General features: G+C 30.0%; 1 protein-coding gene across 5 annotated transcripts in view; it reads left to right on the forward strand.

The window, feature by feature from the left end:
- SI (sucrase-isomaltase) overlaps positions 1–15,932 on the forward strand; it is a 153,973-nt gene that overhangs the window by 64,632 nt on the left and 73,409 nt on the right. For all 5 annotated transcript variants that reach the window (XM_015085747.3, XM_053221242.1, XM_053221244.1 and 2 more), the window contains 9 exons: positions 580–731; positions 2,156–2,327; positions 3,993–4,092; positions 5,046–5,158; positions 7,309–7,434; positions 8,012–8,143; positions 8,231–8,350; positions 10,086–10,199; positions 15,370–15,454. In XM_015085747.3, coding sequence (XP_014941233.3) covers positions 580–731; positions 2,156–2,327; positions 3,993–4,092; positions 5,046–5,158; positions 7,309–7,434; positions 8,012–8,143; positions 8,231–8,350; positions 10,086–10,199; positions 15,370–15,454 — 1,114 coding nt within the window. The remainder of the gene's footprint in view (positions 1–579; positions 732–2,155; positions 2,328–3,992; positions 4,093–5,045; positions 5,159–7,308; positions 7,435–8,011; positions 8,144–8,230; positions 8,351–10,085; positions 10,200–15,369; positions 15,455–15,932) is intronic.

Below are 15,932 nucleotides of genomic sequence, written 5' to 3' on the forward strand. Positions count from 1 at the left end.
GTATCCCTATTATTCATGATTTTAAAGAAACTAATTCCTATTATTTTGTAAGTGAGTAGTTTACTTGAATTTTGGATCTTTTGGATTTGGAAATGAAAACAACACCATATTCTTTGTACACTACTTTTTCAGCAATTTCACAAGAATTAAGTATTTTTTTTAACCAAATATAAAATTCTTCATGGGATTTCTAAGGAGATGAATACTAAAAAGCAATAAGAATAATTAAATTCACAAAGATACAGTATTCAAGAATCAATATTTAGTAATACTATCATTAATATATATTAATATATTAATATTATATTATATAATTAATATATATTTTTAACAGCCAAAAATATTTTTATTATATACGGTACTTTTATGACCAATTCTATATTCCTTAACAATGTATACAATTTGTGCATAACCATACAACAACGTTAGAATTAAGTTTATGGCCAGATTAATAGTTCCTCTGTTAAGTTACTAAATTTAGTATTTTTTATTCAAAACTTGCATTTGATACTTAATTTTGAATTGGAAGATGAAATAATGGTTTTGAATAAAATGATGCTAATTGTTTAATCTTTACAGATAACTGATCCAAATAATAGAAGATATGAAGTTCCTCATCAGTTTGTAAAAGAATTTACTGGTACCACAGCTTCTAACACATTGTATGACGTGCAGGTTGTAGAAAATCCATTTAGCATCAAAGTTATTAGAAAAAGCAATAATAGAATTTTGTAAGTATCTTATTTTACATTTCTCTAAGGTTAAATAACCAGTCAATTGTATTCTGTTATAGAATTAGGAAAAGTTTAATTTTAAGGCATTTTCAGAAAGAATAAATTTCCTCCCAAATGGGTGGATGTGCATCCTTGTAAAGACTATAATGTAAAGCAGTTTTATTTCCTGTGGATGAAAGTTACAAAGGTGAATGAAAATGTACAAACTAGGGCCAATCAAAGATGAAGGTAAAGAGCATCACCGAAAAGCATTTTAGCTTTCCCTGTATTTTTGCATAGCTAGAACTCCTGTTTTGTCCTTTCCCCATTGTTTATCATATTCTGTTGCCAATTTTTAGAATCAAATAGTTATTCAGAAGGGGGCTAATTCCCATAGTCATAATAAAGGACTTCATATATATATATATATATATATATATATATATATATATATATATGAAAAAATGCATATGTGTGAAATAATGTGTATGAAAATGTATATACTTAATTAAATATTGCCTGAATGCTTTCATTATGAATGAATTTGGGGGGATATTTGCAGCAAGGGATTTAGCAATTTTTAAGATACCTCACATCTCTAAGAAGGTTAATTGAGCAGGTGCTTGGGTGGCTCAGTTAAGCTCTGACTTTGCCTCAGGTCATCATCTCACAGTTCGTGAGTTCGAGCACCACATCGGGCTCTCTGCTGTCAGTGCAGAGCCTGCTTTGGATCCTCTGTCTTCCTCTCTGTCTCTGCCCCTCACCCTCTCTCTCTCTCTCTCACAAAAATAAAATAAACATTAAGTTAAAAAGGTTAACTGAGCAATTGTCAAGATTAAATCTCAGCAGTTACTTTCCTTAAATATATTTTAATGATTTGCAATTGACGCAATGATTGTTAATTGTCACAAAAGTATTAAATGCATTTAACATTTCTTGTAGGATATATTTGATATGAATCAAACATACAATCTTCTTAATTTTGGAAAAATTATTTTGAACCTAACTTTAATATATGTGTTAGAGGTGTGAAAGCTAGTTTAGTACTATATTTTAAAATAGTGTCTCTGGAGCAAGGCAGAACTGGGTTTGAAATCTGTCTTTGCTAGTTACAAGTTTGTCACCTTAGAACACAGGACATAATTTTCCCAATTTGTGTTATTTGTAGAATGGAACTGATACTGGTAGTTACACTTCAAGTTTGTGATGATTAAAGGAGAGGATGTATATGGAGAATCATATTGGTGGTGATGAAGCAAATTGTGTTGATGGAATTAACAAATTCTGTTTATGGTATAATTCATATATTCCTAAGAAGTGATCACAGCTAAAGATTGACATATTTAAAGTGAAATATTCAGCATGGTAACATAGATCCTTATTTGGTAGAACATTTTATTTGTTTCTAGATCATTTATTTATTTATTTATTTTATTGTACAGGTTTGACACCAGCATTGGTCCTTTGGTGTACTCTGACCAGTATTTACAGATTTCAACCAGACTTTCCAGTGAATATATTTATGGCATTGGGGAACATATTCATAAGAGATTTCGTCACGATTTAAACTGGAAAACATGGCCAATTTTTACCCGGGATCAACTTCCCGGTGACGTAAGGAACTCTTTTTTTTTTTTTTATGTAAATAAAATCATTATATTGGAGCAGGTGATAATGTTACCCTATTTGAAGCCATCATTTTTTGTATGTCAGTGATACCTAATACAGGAGCTTGTTTACCTCAAGGGTGATGATTTGTAGTAGTCTCAAATTAACTCAAAAAGTAACCAACAGATTTTAGTTCAAATAGGTATATCTATTTTATGAATATTTTCTTTTGATTTGATTTTTGTATTCTATCATTCCCTTTTCAATCATTCTTATGCTTAAACCAATACATGGCTAGTCACTGAACTAGAATAATTCTAAACACTTACTGTGTTCTCTATCACTTTGTATGATATGGTGTCTGCCTATTTATTGGACATCGTATTGTACATCTATGTCTGCATCTTCCCCTTCCATAACATATGATAATCCTATATAAGTTTATATATTTGCACAGAGGGTTGGTTCCCTTTTTAAATACTGCAACTTGAGGTCTTATCATTTGTACAATAAGTCACTGAGAGATAATTTGAACTTTAATCTCATAAGAACTTCTCCCAAACTCCCCCGTGCAGAATTAGTCTTTATTTCTAACCTTTTGTTCATATTTTAGTATGACAGTCACTACAGGTTAGTCTTTGTGTATATATTTGTATATAATTCTAAAATGAGATTCTTTAGAGCAAAGACCATATCATTAAAAAATTATTTTTAGGGGTGCCTGGGTGACTCAGTCATTTAAGCATTTGACTTCGGCTGAGGTCGTGATTTCATGGCTTGTGTGTTCAAGCCCCTCATCAGGCTCTGTGCTGATAGCTCAGAGCCTGGAGCCTGCTTCAGATTTTGTGTCTCCCTCTCTCTCTGCCCCTCACTCCCACCTCTCTCTCTCTCTCTCTCTCTCTCTCTCTCTCTCTCTCTCTCTCTCAAAAATTAAATAAACATAAAAAAATTAATATTTTTAATTGATTCATGGTTGCTTTGAGTCAATTGTTAGTGACTTTTAAAATGCCAGTGCTATTTCATTCCCAAAAATGAATAAATGGTGGTTGCTTTAAAGAGCCTCATTTGGTACAGAACTACTACTAATAAAGATTCTACCAGTCTGTTTTTATAGCATCACTATCTGTAATGAACACCTAATAAACACCAGGCTATTTTCCATTCATTCTTTTCTTGGAACTTCCATATCCTATCAGCCAGGAATTCTTTTTTCTTTTGCCTTATAAGTGTATTCCCAATTGTTCTCAGCTATTTCATGTACTCCTTGGTTTATAGCAAATGTAGTGGGGAAGTTCTATAAGGTTGGACGTCATCTTGGAATTCCCTGTCCTGCCTTGGACATAACATGGGCCATAATGAATAAAAGTGCCATTTTCTTAACATGAATGGCTAATTAAAACTCAATTAGATAAAACATAAAGGAAAGTTAAGTAATCTAGTCATAGTATAATGAATATATTATGTTACATATTTTATATAGTAACATATTAATAATCAAAATAGGTTAATTTTTTTGTCACAGTGTTTCATATGGTATGTATAGTAATTAGTATAGAAGTATGAGGAGTAAATTACAGAAACTAATTGGAATATATAAAGGCCATGTTAAATATATAATCTTTTTTACTTTAAATATACTTTAAAATTTATGTTCAAATTTTTGCCTTACAGAATAATAATAATTTATATGGTCATCAGACATTCTTCATGTGCATTGAAGATACTTCTGGAAAGTCATTTGGTGTTTTCTTAATGAACAGCAATGCAATGGGTAAGAGTGATTTATCTGGTAATATATTTAAATGAGATATAACTTGAAATGTTTGAACTGTTCTCTTTATTCCAATCATAGATAATGTATGTCAGAGTAAACTCTATTGGTAATGATTTAGTATATGAAATTATTACAAGCAGAGTTTGTAGTGAGTAAGACAATGGAATTTTACTTATAAGTGTGTCTATTTTAGGGAGAGTATACTATGTTATTATAGTCAGGCACTTTCTTAAGAGCTTTCACAGCAATAGTGAAACACATCCATGGAAAGGAATATTCCCATTCCCACAGCCTCACTTGTTAAGATAATTTAACATACCACTATAACCAAAAAAAAAAAAAAAGGAAAGTCTATATAATATAGGGAGAGAAAGAAGATTAATTTTTGAGTTTATCATAATTCAAGTAATGTAGAATGTTTTTTTTTAAATGTTGTGAGTGTAATACCAATGTATAACATATGAATTAGTGATAATAAAAAGTTCCAAAATTCAACAGTGTCCCAGCGAGAACAGTATATTAAAATGGTTATCCAGGCAATTATTGTCTATGTAGAGAAAAAAAATTCTGTAGTTTTTTCTTAAAAATTAATGTGAGAATATGATCTTTTAGAGAATCTTCAATTAACACAACTAATTGAAATGCAATTTCAGAAAACAAAATTTTGTTATAAAAGGACTGATTACCTGGCTATGCAGTTTCTAGGGAGAGATTCTGCCAACATCTGTAGAAGGAAACAGCTGTGATTTCCTATTATAAACCTCATAGATGGTGGCGTTCTACTTTTCTCGTATATTCTTCCTATCTTTAGTATCTTATTTTACCTTAGTTATTTAAAAACAGTGCAAAAATGTATGGTTAATATGAAGTACTTAAAATAGACACTACGGTTATTTTATCACTGTGTATATTTTTACTAGTTATATATGTTTCTCCAATTTAATTTGTAGAAATTTTCATCCAGCCTACTCCAATAGTAACTTACAGAGTTATTGGCGGAATTCTGGACTTTTACATCTTTCTAGGAGATACACCAGAACAAGTAGTTCAACAGTATCAAGAGGTATGTTTTACATCTATTTTAATAAATTAATTTCTACTATACTTTTCTTTCAACCATCATGTCTAATTTTATTTAAGATATCTGGGGCCTCTTAGCTAAATATATTTTTAAATCTTACCATTTTCAGGTATGAGTAGGTGGTTTTTGTTTTTGTCTTTCCTATACAATGATGACTATGTATATTTATATGTTTATATTTCTTATATCAAATTATTTATTGGTTCTAGGCAGCTGAGTTCAGGAGTAGGATTTTTTTGAAATGTTGCATATTAAATCTTTACTTATTCATGACCTACTTTGTTAGGATAAAGCCGAGGAAAGTATTTTCTATTCAAGGCTGAGGATATGCAAGGGTGTGTAGGTCATACACCCCTTTGATAAAAATCCTAGAGGCAAATGAGTTATAAGGAAGACTAGTAAAACTTGCTGTTAATGCATAGTAGGTAAACTCCAGGAAAATTGTCTCTGATGCTCAGGCTTAGAACAGAAGATTTTGAAACATAGTGTGAAGTCTTAGGTCATCTGTCTAAGCAACTCTTGCTTCCCTATTAAATAATGTCTTCATGTACCTAAGTCCAAGGTGGGTCTTAGAGAGACAAGGAATCCAGGGGTACCCTGAGTCTACTTCTAAAATATAATTCTGTATTTCTTTTATATAATTCTTTTATATAGTTGTTCTCCTGTGACTGTTGGTACATAATTCTTGGTGTTAGTATGGAAAAATAAATTGTTTTTATTGGCCTAAAATTTACAGATTAGGTCTTTTTAAAATTTTGTTTTATTGATTTGTATTTTGATATACATTTCCCATTTGCTAAAATGATCTTAAAGGAGAAGTAATTACTATCAAAAACTTTTCTTTAATTAGGATCCAAATGTCTGATATGAGAGTAGGTAGAGTTTTACACAATTAAATAATTTACAGTGTCTAACAATTCCCAAATTGCTATTGATAAATATGAACTTCAGAAAAGGATACAAAATTTACAATCTATAATACTAAATTATAATTACAGTGTTAGGCTGGCCTTTATACAACTTTGCATATGGTTACCACACCACCAAAACTGTGGATAGCACATTTTTTAAAAAGAATTTGACATTGGATTTGTGAAATACCAGCTAGGATTGTTGTCTGTTACATGCTGAGTACAGTCTGTGGTCAGCAGGAATTGAGTCTGAGTTATGCATGGCGTATGAATGCAGCATACATTTAGTATAGTAGTGCACTTGCTTTGAATCATTTTATGGGCAGTCTTCCAAAGGCGTGTATTTAAGCAATAAGATACAATAGTTGTGTAGAATGTAATATAGTTAATCAGTGCATTTAAATGAGGTACAAGCTATGTAGAGAGTAGGCAAAAGAAACTTTATTGTTTGAAGAAAAACAATTTTTTTTACGGTCTCAATATGTTAAAATATAAAACAATTCATTTGACTGGTGAATAGTTTTAAAAACAATGTTTCTGTATAGAGTGTAATATAAATAATATGTGAGCTAATATAACATATAATAATATTTTACATACTTTTATGAAAAATTATGTTACATGTGTATACTACACACACAAAGAAATTTCAATTATATGTCCAAATCTATAATGAAATGTAGTGAAACATAAGATGTTTGTGAAATGAGATGAAAAATGCTAACTTTTTCAATTTTTATACTATTTTATTTTTAAAATAAATTTAATGTTTAAATTGAATAGAATATATAACCCAATATAAGTAACTTAAAAATTGTTACATTGTAGTTTTTTATGCATATATGATAGAGAAATCATGGAATGTGTGTGTATGTGGATGCCAAAATTAAAAAAAAATCATTATGCCAAAAAGGTTATTATACTATACTATACTGTACTATAACTTAATACTCAGTTTTAGTTAAAACCATTTACTATTACTTACACTTGGATTTCCACGTATTTCCAAAGTCATGTCCTCTTGTTGTGACGACACACTAATTTATAATAAAATTCTAACATAAAATCCAGAACGCATTTTAGAATGCAAGTAACACTAATTCTTTGTTCAAAATATGTAATTTAAGTTAAATAAATATCCGAGATATTAGAATAATAAGCATATTAATAATAATTTTAATGTTCTTTATTGAAATTAATCAAATATCCATTTACTTCAAGCTTGTTGGACGACCCGCAATGCCAGTATATTGGAGTCTTGGATTCCAGCTGAGTCGCTGGAATTATAAGTCACTTGATGTAGTGAAAGAAGTGGTAAAAAGAAATCGGGATGCTGGCATACCATTTGTAAGTGGGATGAAGGGTTTATGGGATTACATACCAAGTTAAATATTGTCACATAATAATAAATGTGATTGTCAGCATTACACATGATATTATACTATATAATATAAATGTGGATTATTAAGATGTGTTTTAATGTTAAAGTATATTTTAAATCTATACACAAGGCCAGGTATACTTGAGATTTTAAGAACTAATTATTATTTATACTAGAATACATGTTTAGCTGTGAACATCATATTCAGTTTTTTAAAATAGATTATTTTTACTGCCTATATACTTTTTAACATATTTTATGTAGCATATAGGCTTTGTTTTCTATACAGTGATTCCTGTATATAAAATATAGTACTTATTCAGTGATCATCACTGAAAAAAATGTGAATAATCACTTAATGTTTTTGTATTTTAGAATTAGAAAAATTAGTTTATAAACTATTTCATGGTTTTTAGTAAAATAAAAGAGATCTAAGTTCATTTACCTTTTAATCATTATATTTATAAAGCATTGGGCTTAAAGGTTGAAGTGATTAGAGTCCTTTCAGTACTATTTATTGAAATATACTCTACTAATTTTCAGGATACACAGGTCACTGATATTGACTATATGGAAGCAAAGAAAGACTTTACTTATGATAAAGTTGCATTTAAAGGCCTCCCTGAATTTGTTCAAGATTTGCACGACCATGGACAGAAATATGTCATCATCTTGGTAATGACATTATGTATTAATATGTTTTTAGTATTTACTTATTTGTAACTTAATATATTTTCTATAGTTTCTTCTTTCTATTACTAGGATCCCGCAATTTCCATAGATAAGCTAAGCAATGGAACGGCATATGCCACCTATGAGAGGGGAAATGCAAAACATGTGTGGGTAAATGATTCAGATGGGACTACAGCAATTATTGGCGAGGTAAATTCTGATATTCATTAAAGTTGTGTTGCTTAGATTTTCTGTTGTGTAATGACAGTTTTCGTAAGTGTGTGTGTGTGTGTGTGTGTGTGTGTGTGTGTATTTGCTTTCAAATATGGACTTGGTATTTTAATTGTGTAAAGAAATTTTAGAGAGGAAATATTTCAAAATTTCTATCTCTAAAACAGTTTTAGTAAGAAGACATAGATTTCAATGCTATACACAATTAAAACAAAACTAACAATATAATTAGATTATTACAAAAATTCTGATATTTTGATGTAAAATAAATACTTCTATAAATTGAGTACTTTTGTGCTGGATACTAAATTTTATGATTTATATTTAATCCTCACAGTAAAATAATGAGATACATACCCATAATTAGAATTTTTACTTTATAGGTGAAAAAAGTGAATTTGAGATAGGTATAGTAACTTCCCTAATATCGCAGAGCTAATAAAGAACAGAGTTATGAAAATGACTAGTTCCCAAATGCATAATCTTAACCAGAACACATATTCTTTTGAAGACAGCTGTCTAAGACATATCAAAAACTATAAAGTCTAGATACACTAACTTGGTAATTCCACTTCTGTAATTTAGTCAAAGGAAATAAAGTAAGAGATAATGTCAGTGTATAAAAGACATGTATTATAGCATTATTTACTGTAATGAAGATATACTAGCCATCACTTTTTATTGAATTCATCAATATCAAAATTTCTGGTGAAAGTCTTATTCAAATAATTATGAGCTCCATCAGAAACAAAAGCTGAATTTCTTCCCATAATTCCTATTAATATCTCACAGAATATACCCTGTTAAACCTACTCCATTTGCTGTGAACAGATTGGATAGCCAATAGTCATATTTTTGGATATAAAACAGTATTATTTTTTTCATTCATCTGAAACTGAATTTCTCTAATCTGTCATTACTTTAAGTAATGAGCATATAATTTGAAGAAGTATAAAAAGACAGCATAGTATGGGTAGTGTCTAATAGCCTGGACTCAGATATGTGATTGCTGTGTTTGAATTCCTTCTGTACCACTTATTAGCGGTGTGATCTTGAAAAATGTATTTAGTTTCTCTGTTTATCACTTCTTTCATCTGTAAAGTGGGTTTAATTATAGTGACTAACTCATCTGTAAAGCAGTGATTAAAAAAATACCCATCTTCTGTAGTTCTAGTGAAGATTAAATGAGCTAGTAATTATAAAAATGCTCGGAACATTACCCAGCACAAAACAAATGTCATATTCTCATTTGTTAAATAAATAATAAATACACAAGGGGTTTTTTTGCTTGAATTTCTTGGAAACAAATGCTTTTGGAAATTAAACCGTGTACCTTTTTTTATTCAGACAATGAATACATTGTCTGGTTTTTATTTGTTTTTAACCTAACCCATTAGTATGCTAAGAAATAAATTTAGTTGCAAAATAGCAGTTTCATCCCATGTTCTTATATTTTTGCCTTCCTAAATGCCTTATGCTCTCTCTCTCTACTTTACTCTCATTATATGCATTTTATTTTATTTTTTAAAACATTTTAAAATAGGTCTAAGATTATTATACATATAAATGGTGCATGGATCACATAAACCTTAAGAAGTACAATATTATAACTTTAATGCTTTTTTACTATTCTTATCTACTCAATAACCTTGAGTTATCATTTATTTATTTTTCCTTTTATATATGTATATATATGAATGATCTATTCTTTTAGGTGTGGCCAGGATTAACAGTATACCCTGATTTTACTAATCCAAACTGCATAGATTGGTGGGCAGATGAATGCAGCATTTTCCATCAAGAAGTGAAATATGATGGACTTTGGATTGTAAGTAGCTATTTTAAATCACTAATTTTAGACAATTAGCATAGAATTATTTTTCTATAAATAATTATTATTATAATAAATAAATAAAATATATAAAATAATTATAAAGTTGACAAGGTAAATTTTGTAATCATTTGAACATGAAATTTAAAAATTTTATAATATTTTTCTAGAATGTATAAATTCATACCTGTCATGTTCCTGGGTTAGAAAAGAATCTTAAGTAAAAACTGCAAATTGCAAGTTTTCTTCTTCAGTGATACACTTTATAGAATAAATTCCATTTCTATCAGTAAGATGCCATATTTTTATGACTAACAATTTATGTTTGAAAACAGCAAGATTTGGAGGTAAGTAGTGCAATTTTAAAAACATTTATTATAGTCTACAGTATTCAAGCGATTGCAGCACTATGGATACATAACATATCACTAACCCTTAGAAACTTTCTTTTTTTAAAAAAAAGCTTTTTTTTAAAATTTTTTTTAAGTTTATTTATTTTTGGGACAGAGAGAAACAGAGCATGAATGGGGGAGGGTCAGAGAGAGAAGGAGACACACAATCTGAAACAGGCTCCAGGCTCCGAGCTGTCAGCACAGAGCCCGACGCGGGGCTTGAACTCACGGACCGCGAGATCATGACCTGAGCTGAAGTCGGACGCTCAACGGACTGAGCCACCCGGGCGCCCCCCAAAAATAGCTTTTTTAAAAAAAAAACATATTTATTTATTTTGCTAGAGACAGAGTGAGAGTGCATGTGTGCATGTGCATGCGAGTGGTGGAGGGGCAAAGAGAGAGGGAGAGAGAGGATCCAAGTAAGCTCTGCACCATCAGCACAGAGCCAGCCCTACGTGGGACTCAAACTCATGACCTGAGTTGAAATCAACAGTTGGACGCCCAATCAACTGAGCCACCCAGGCACCCCTAGAAACTTTCTTTTTAGTAAATTATGGAATAAAACAAATCAAAATTGAAATAAGTTAAATGTTTTATTTCAAGATAAACAACAACAGCAACAACCAAAATCCTAGATTATTGGTAAAGCTATTAAAGGGAAATGCTAATGTTTGAAAATTTCTTTGGATGAAGTTTTGTATCTGTAGCTATTGATTACTTATTTCTGGGTTTACCATATAGAATGATTTAGTGTCTTTTGTTATGGAAACTGCAACCATATTTGGTGAGTGAAACTACTTGGTGACCCCAGAATTCTATGTTCCAGGGGAAAAAAGAAGTCTAATAAACTTGAATACAGAGGAACATCAGAGATTTTGTTCAAAGTTATTACAACTGCACAGAATTTTAGAAGGAGATAATGGATGTCTTAGGGACATACATGTCTTTGTCTCTTGAGTTACACAATAGCTCTACTTTCATGAAGTGCTCATTATTTATTCAGTGATTATTTAATCAATTACTTAGTTAAGTGTATATTTTGCACCATCAGTATATCAGGTATGTTGTGGAGAATACAAAGTGGAAAATTATGTTTTTAGCTGACAACATGGAACTGAGTTAGAGGTTAGCATACTCTCCAGGATTCTTAAGAATAGAATGAAAATGGAGAGGCTTTAGTTATTGGACACAAAATTAGTGAGGTCACAATAATACCTAGCAGCCTATAGGAATAACAAAAAAATTTGCACTCCATTCTTGGTTTTGTTTTTAATTCCAGCTCCAATTTCAGTTGTATTAGTTAAGTTAAAATGTTTGGGTTTTTGTTTCTGCTAATGAAATAATTTGAGTCCATTGGAGCACAGTTACAGTATAACTGATACTTTAGGAATAGTGAAAGAGAATCTGACTGTGCTGTAGAAAGAGAATACTTCATTTCCTATATCCATTGAACACAAATACAGTACCTGATTCAACTCCAAAGAGAGGGAGGGCAGGGAAGGGGAGGAGCATCTGAGAAAGGTGGAGTTGTTCTCCTCCTAATACATAAGCATTTGACTAAGCTTAAAAAACAAAACAAAATGCAATATAATCAGTATGATTTCAAAGCTCACTAAACATCACTGAATTAATTTATATGATGTATAAGCAATGGTTATTCTGCTTCCAGCTTTTACTTGAATAACTATCAAATCCTACTGATAAAATTGTTTCCTTAATTCTTTCATTTTCTTCAGATTATTCTGATAGAATGAATGTACAATAAAACAAAGTATTCTTATTTAACTGAAAACATTTTATTTTTTTGTCAAATTTAAAATTAGTGTCATCATTTCCTAGATTTATAATTTAAATGCCAAGCTAATGTTTTTGAATTTTAATTTTAAATATTAAAATCACTTTGGAAAACTATGAGCATAATTTTCATTGAAAAATAGATTTTTGTATATAGACATATAATATACTTGAATTATCTTTTTTGCAACATTCTTGAGATTATTTCCTAATACTTGAGAAATAAGAGACTAATGCATTTGGTTTAATAAAGACTGAAGCAGTAATTTCAAAATAAATGTACCCAGTCAGTATTTTTAAAATTCAAAGATCACTTCCACTTTCTCTGAACAAATATATATATTGTTGTGATCGTGTTATTATGATTTCATTCTTAAAAATCTAATAAGCAGAATTTTTCCATAAAAAAGCTCAACAATTTAATACATAGTTCTAGGAAACTTAAAATTCAGTGACAGACTTAAAATTCAGTGAATTATTTTTAGAATTCTTTGAAAAATGGGGCTATTTTTATGTAGACTTAGTTTAAATATGAAGTGATGAAATTATGAAATACCAAGATTTTTTTTAAATGTTTTATTTTAAAAAGTTGCCAAACTTTTGTACACAATTTTCAATGGATTTCAAAGAAAAGAACTTTCAGAAACATCCCTAAAAATGGCATTGACAATTCCTAAGAATAATCATTACTCGATTTGGGATGGTTTGAATGATACTTGAATATCTGTAGGTATACTTATTACTATCAATTCACTGAGGCCTTTGCCTTGTGACTTCCACTGCTTTCAACCTGCTGGTTGTAATATTAAAAATACTAATTGAGTTGATTTTTAAATGACACTAAATACATGTAGCATCATTTAAATAATTTATAGACATTAGAGAAAAATACTTTCAGAATTTTCAAAAGTGCAAATATACAATATACATTAAAAGAGATACAAATAAATTCTATTACGTTATGTGTAGTATGTTTAATTAATAACAAATCTTTCCAAGTAGGTAGGATATTTTAAAAATAAATAATCAAATAGCAAATATTGTGTTTATTGTAAAATATGGTTACAATCATGTAAAAGTGGTTTTTTTCCCTCCAATAGATGAATACATTTATCTTCTGGAGTACAGAGACTCTTTTCCTTTATATTGTGAACTGGTGAAATCAAACATTTGATTTACTCTTATTTACATGGTTGCATGATAAAATAATTAATTTTATCTTAATTTTTATTTAAATTCCAGTTAACCTACAGTATAATATTAATGATTAAACAAATATTTTTGATCAATTTTTTCATGTGAAATAAATTAATTTCTGTAAAAATTATGTTTATTCTTAAGTTACATAAATTACGTCTATTTTGAGCAAATGCTGGAAGAACTTGTGAATTTTATTTCAATTTGCAAGTACATAATTCTAATAAAATAACATAAATTTCATAGTTAAATGTTTTGCTTTGTATTTTCTCAAGAATAATTATACATATAAGATGCTAAACAGTTTAGAAAAACTTAAAATTTAAAATAATGCAACTTGATTCCCAATTATGAATGTCAGCAGTTGAAATTGTTTTTAAATTTAATTTGGTTCATGGATTCATGAAGAAAAAGTGCTTAGGTTCATCTAAAATTATTGGTGGCCCAACTATAGTATCTCTTTGTATTAATTTTACTAGACATAGGAAAATCAAATTGAATATAATATTCCAGGTAATTTCAATAAAGTAACCCCAATACTGTAAAATAACTACATAATTTTTCTTCTTTGTGGCTATTAAGAAAATATTTGGAGCCTGGGTGGCTCAGTCGATTAAGTGTCCAACTTCATCTAGGCTCATGATGTCATGACTCAGTTCCGTTAGTTAGTTCAAGCCCCGTATCAGGCTCTGTGCTGACAGCTCAGAGCCTGGACCCTGCTTCAGATTCTGTGTCTCCCTCTCTCTGCCCCTCTCCCACTCATGCTCTGTCTCTCTGTCTCTCTCTCTCTCAAAAAAAAAAAAAACATGAAATAAAATAAACATTAAAAACTTTTTTAAAGAGAAAATATTTGGGAAATGAAAACATTTACCTTTTAATGATGAAAAATTTATTTTGCAACTTTAATGTTTCACATTGATTCCATCTGGGCATGATGTGTATGGAAGAAAAAAAGAGTAATAAAGAAAATTTATTCCTTCTGAAGAAAAACAATAGTAACAAGGGACTTGACCGAGCATGAAGTCTTTGTGAGAGCAGAGACTGCATATTATAGACATGTGGGAAATAAGCTTCAAAAATGTGTGGAAGTCCTACAATGCAATTAACAGAGAAGGAAAAAGAAATAGATTATTTTTTGAGCATGTGTAGTGTGATATATAATTTTATATATATTATCTTTTTAGTTCAAAGCCTTTATTTTTTTAAAGTAATGGTCACAAACTAGTATGTGGCAAGATACTATCGCGGCTTACGTTTACACGGCAAAAAATCTATAAACACATCCCCACAATTCTGCCTCCAAGAGATGTTTAGGTCACTGGTTCTTATAATGTGGTCCAGCTGCCCTAGGGTTCCCTGAGACTGTTCAAGGGGTTAAGTAAGGTCATAACTATTTTCATTTAATGCTAAAATGCTATTTACCTATTTTCACTTTCACTCTCTCATGAGAGTGTAGGAATGAAGGGCTATACAAAACATGCTGTGCCTCGCGGCTGGCAGTGCACATCACAGAAACTAGATAAATGTCAGGTAAGATGAGCAAACGATGGTGCATAAATGAATGTGCCAGAAGTGTGGCACAATGGTGGACTCACCTTGAGAAAATTGATACAACTACTTGGAAAAGACAGTTGCTTAATACTTGTAATGTTATTAATATTTTATAGGTATAATTAAAACTAGGTAAGTTAAATACATTTTTGTTATATACAATCCCTGAATCCCATACAAGTTACCTCTGTTATCACTTAAAATCTGCTGTTCTTCATGTTATATCCATTTAGGACATGAATGAAGTTTCCAGTTTTGTTCAAGGTTCAAAAAAAGGATGCAATGACAATAAACTGAATTATCCACCTTTTACTCCTGGTAAATTTTATTTGGTTATTTACTTACCATTAACTAAGAATAATTTTCCTGGTAAATTCTAGCATATATTTCTATATCACAAACCTTGATAAAATTTTGAGTCCCTGAAATCAATGTGTTTTTGTCTGTTTTTGTGTTACTTTTGGGCTAAAATTTTTATGCTTAAGAAAAGAAGAATGATTTTAAATTTTGGGAAAGATTATTGATTTCTCTTTATTACTGATAAACTGCCCATGATCAAATAATTAATGAAAAGAAACACAATTTGTTTGAAATTATAATTTAAATGATCAACTTCTTTCCACGAGCCTTATGCAGTAATTTGTGCAGTTTTTAGAATGAACCTAATGGGAATAGTTACCTGTCACATATTCTAAAAAATAAGTTTTTCACCATTAAAAGTGGGTAAAAAATACAACCAAAGAAAGATTTGCTCCTAGGGGAGAATAGACAGCAATAAGTACATCTGAAGATGACA

Source organism: Acinonyx jubatus, chromosome C2, assembly GCF_027475565.1.
Source record: "Acinonyx jubatus isolate Ajub_Pintada_27869175 chromosome C2, VMU_Ajub_asm_v1.0, whole genome shotgun sequence".
Taxonomy (NCBI): Eukaryota; Metazoa; Chordata; class Mammalia; order Carnivora; family Felidae; genus Acinonyx; species Acinonyx jubatus.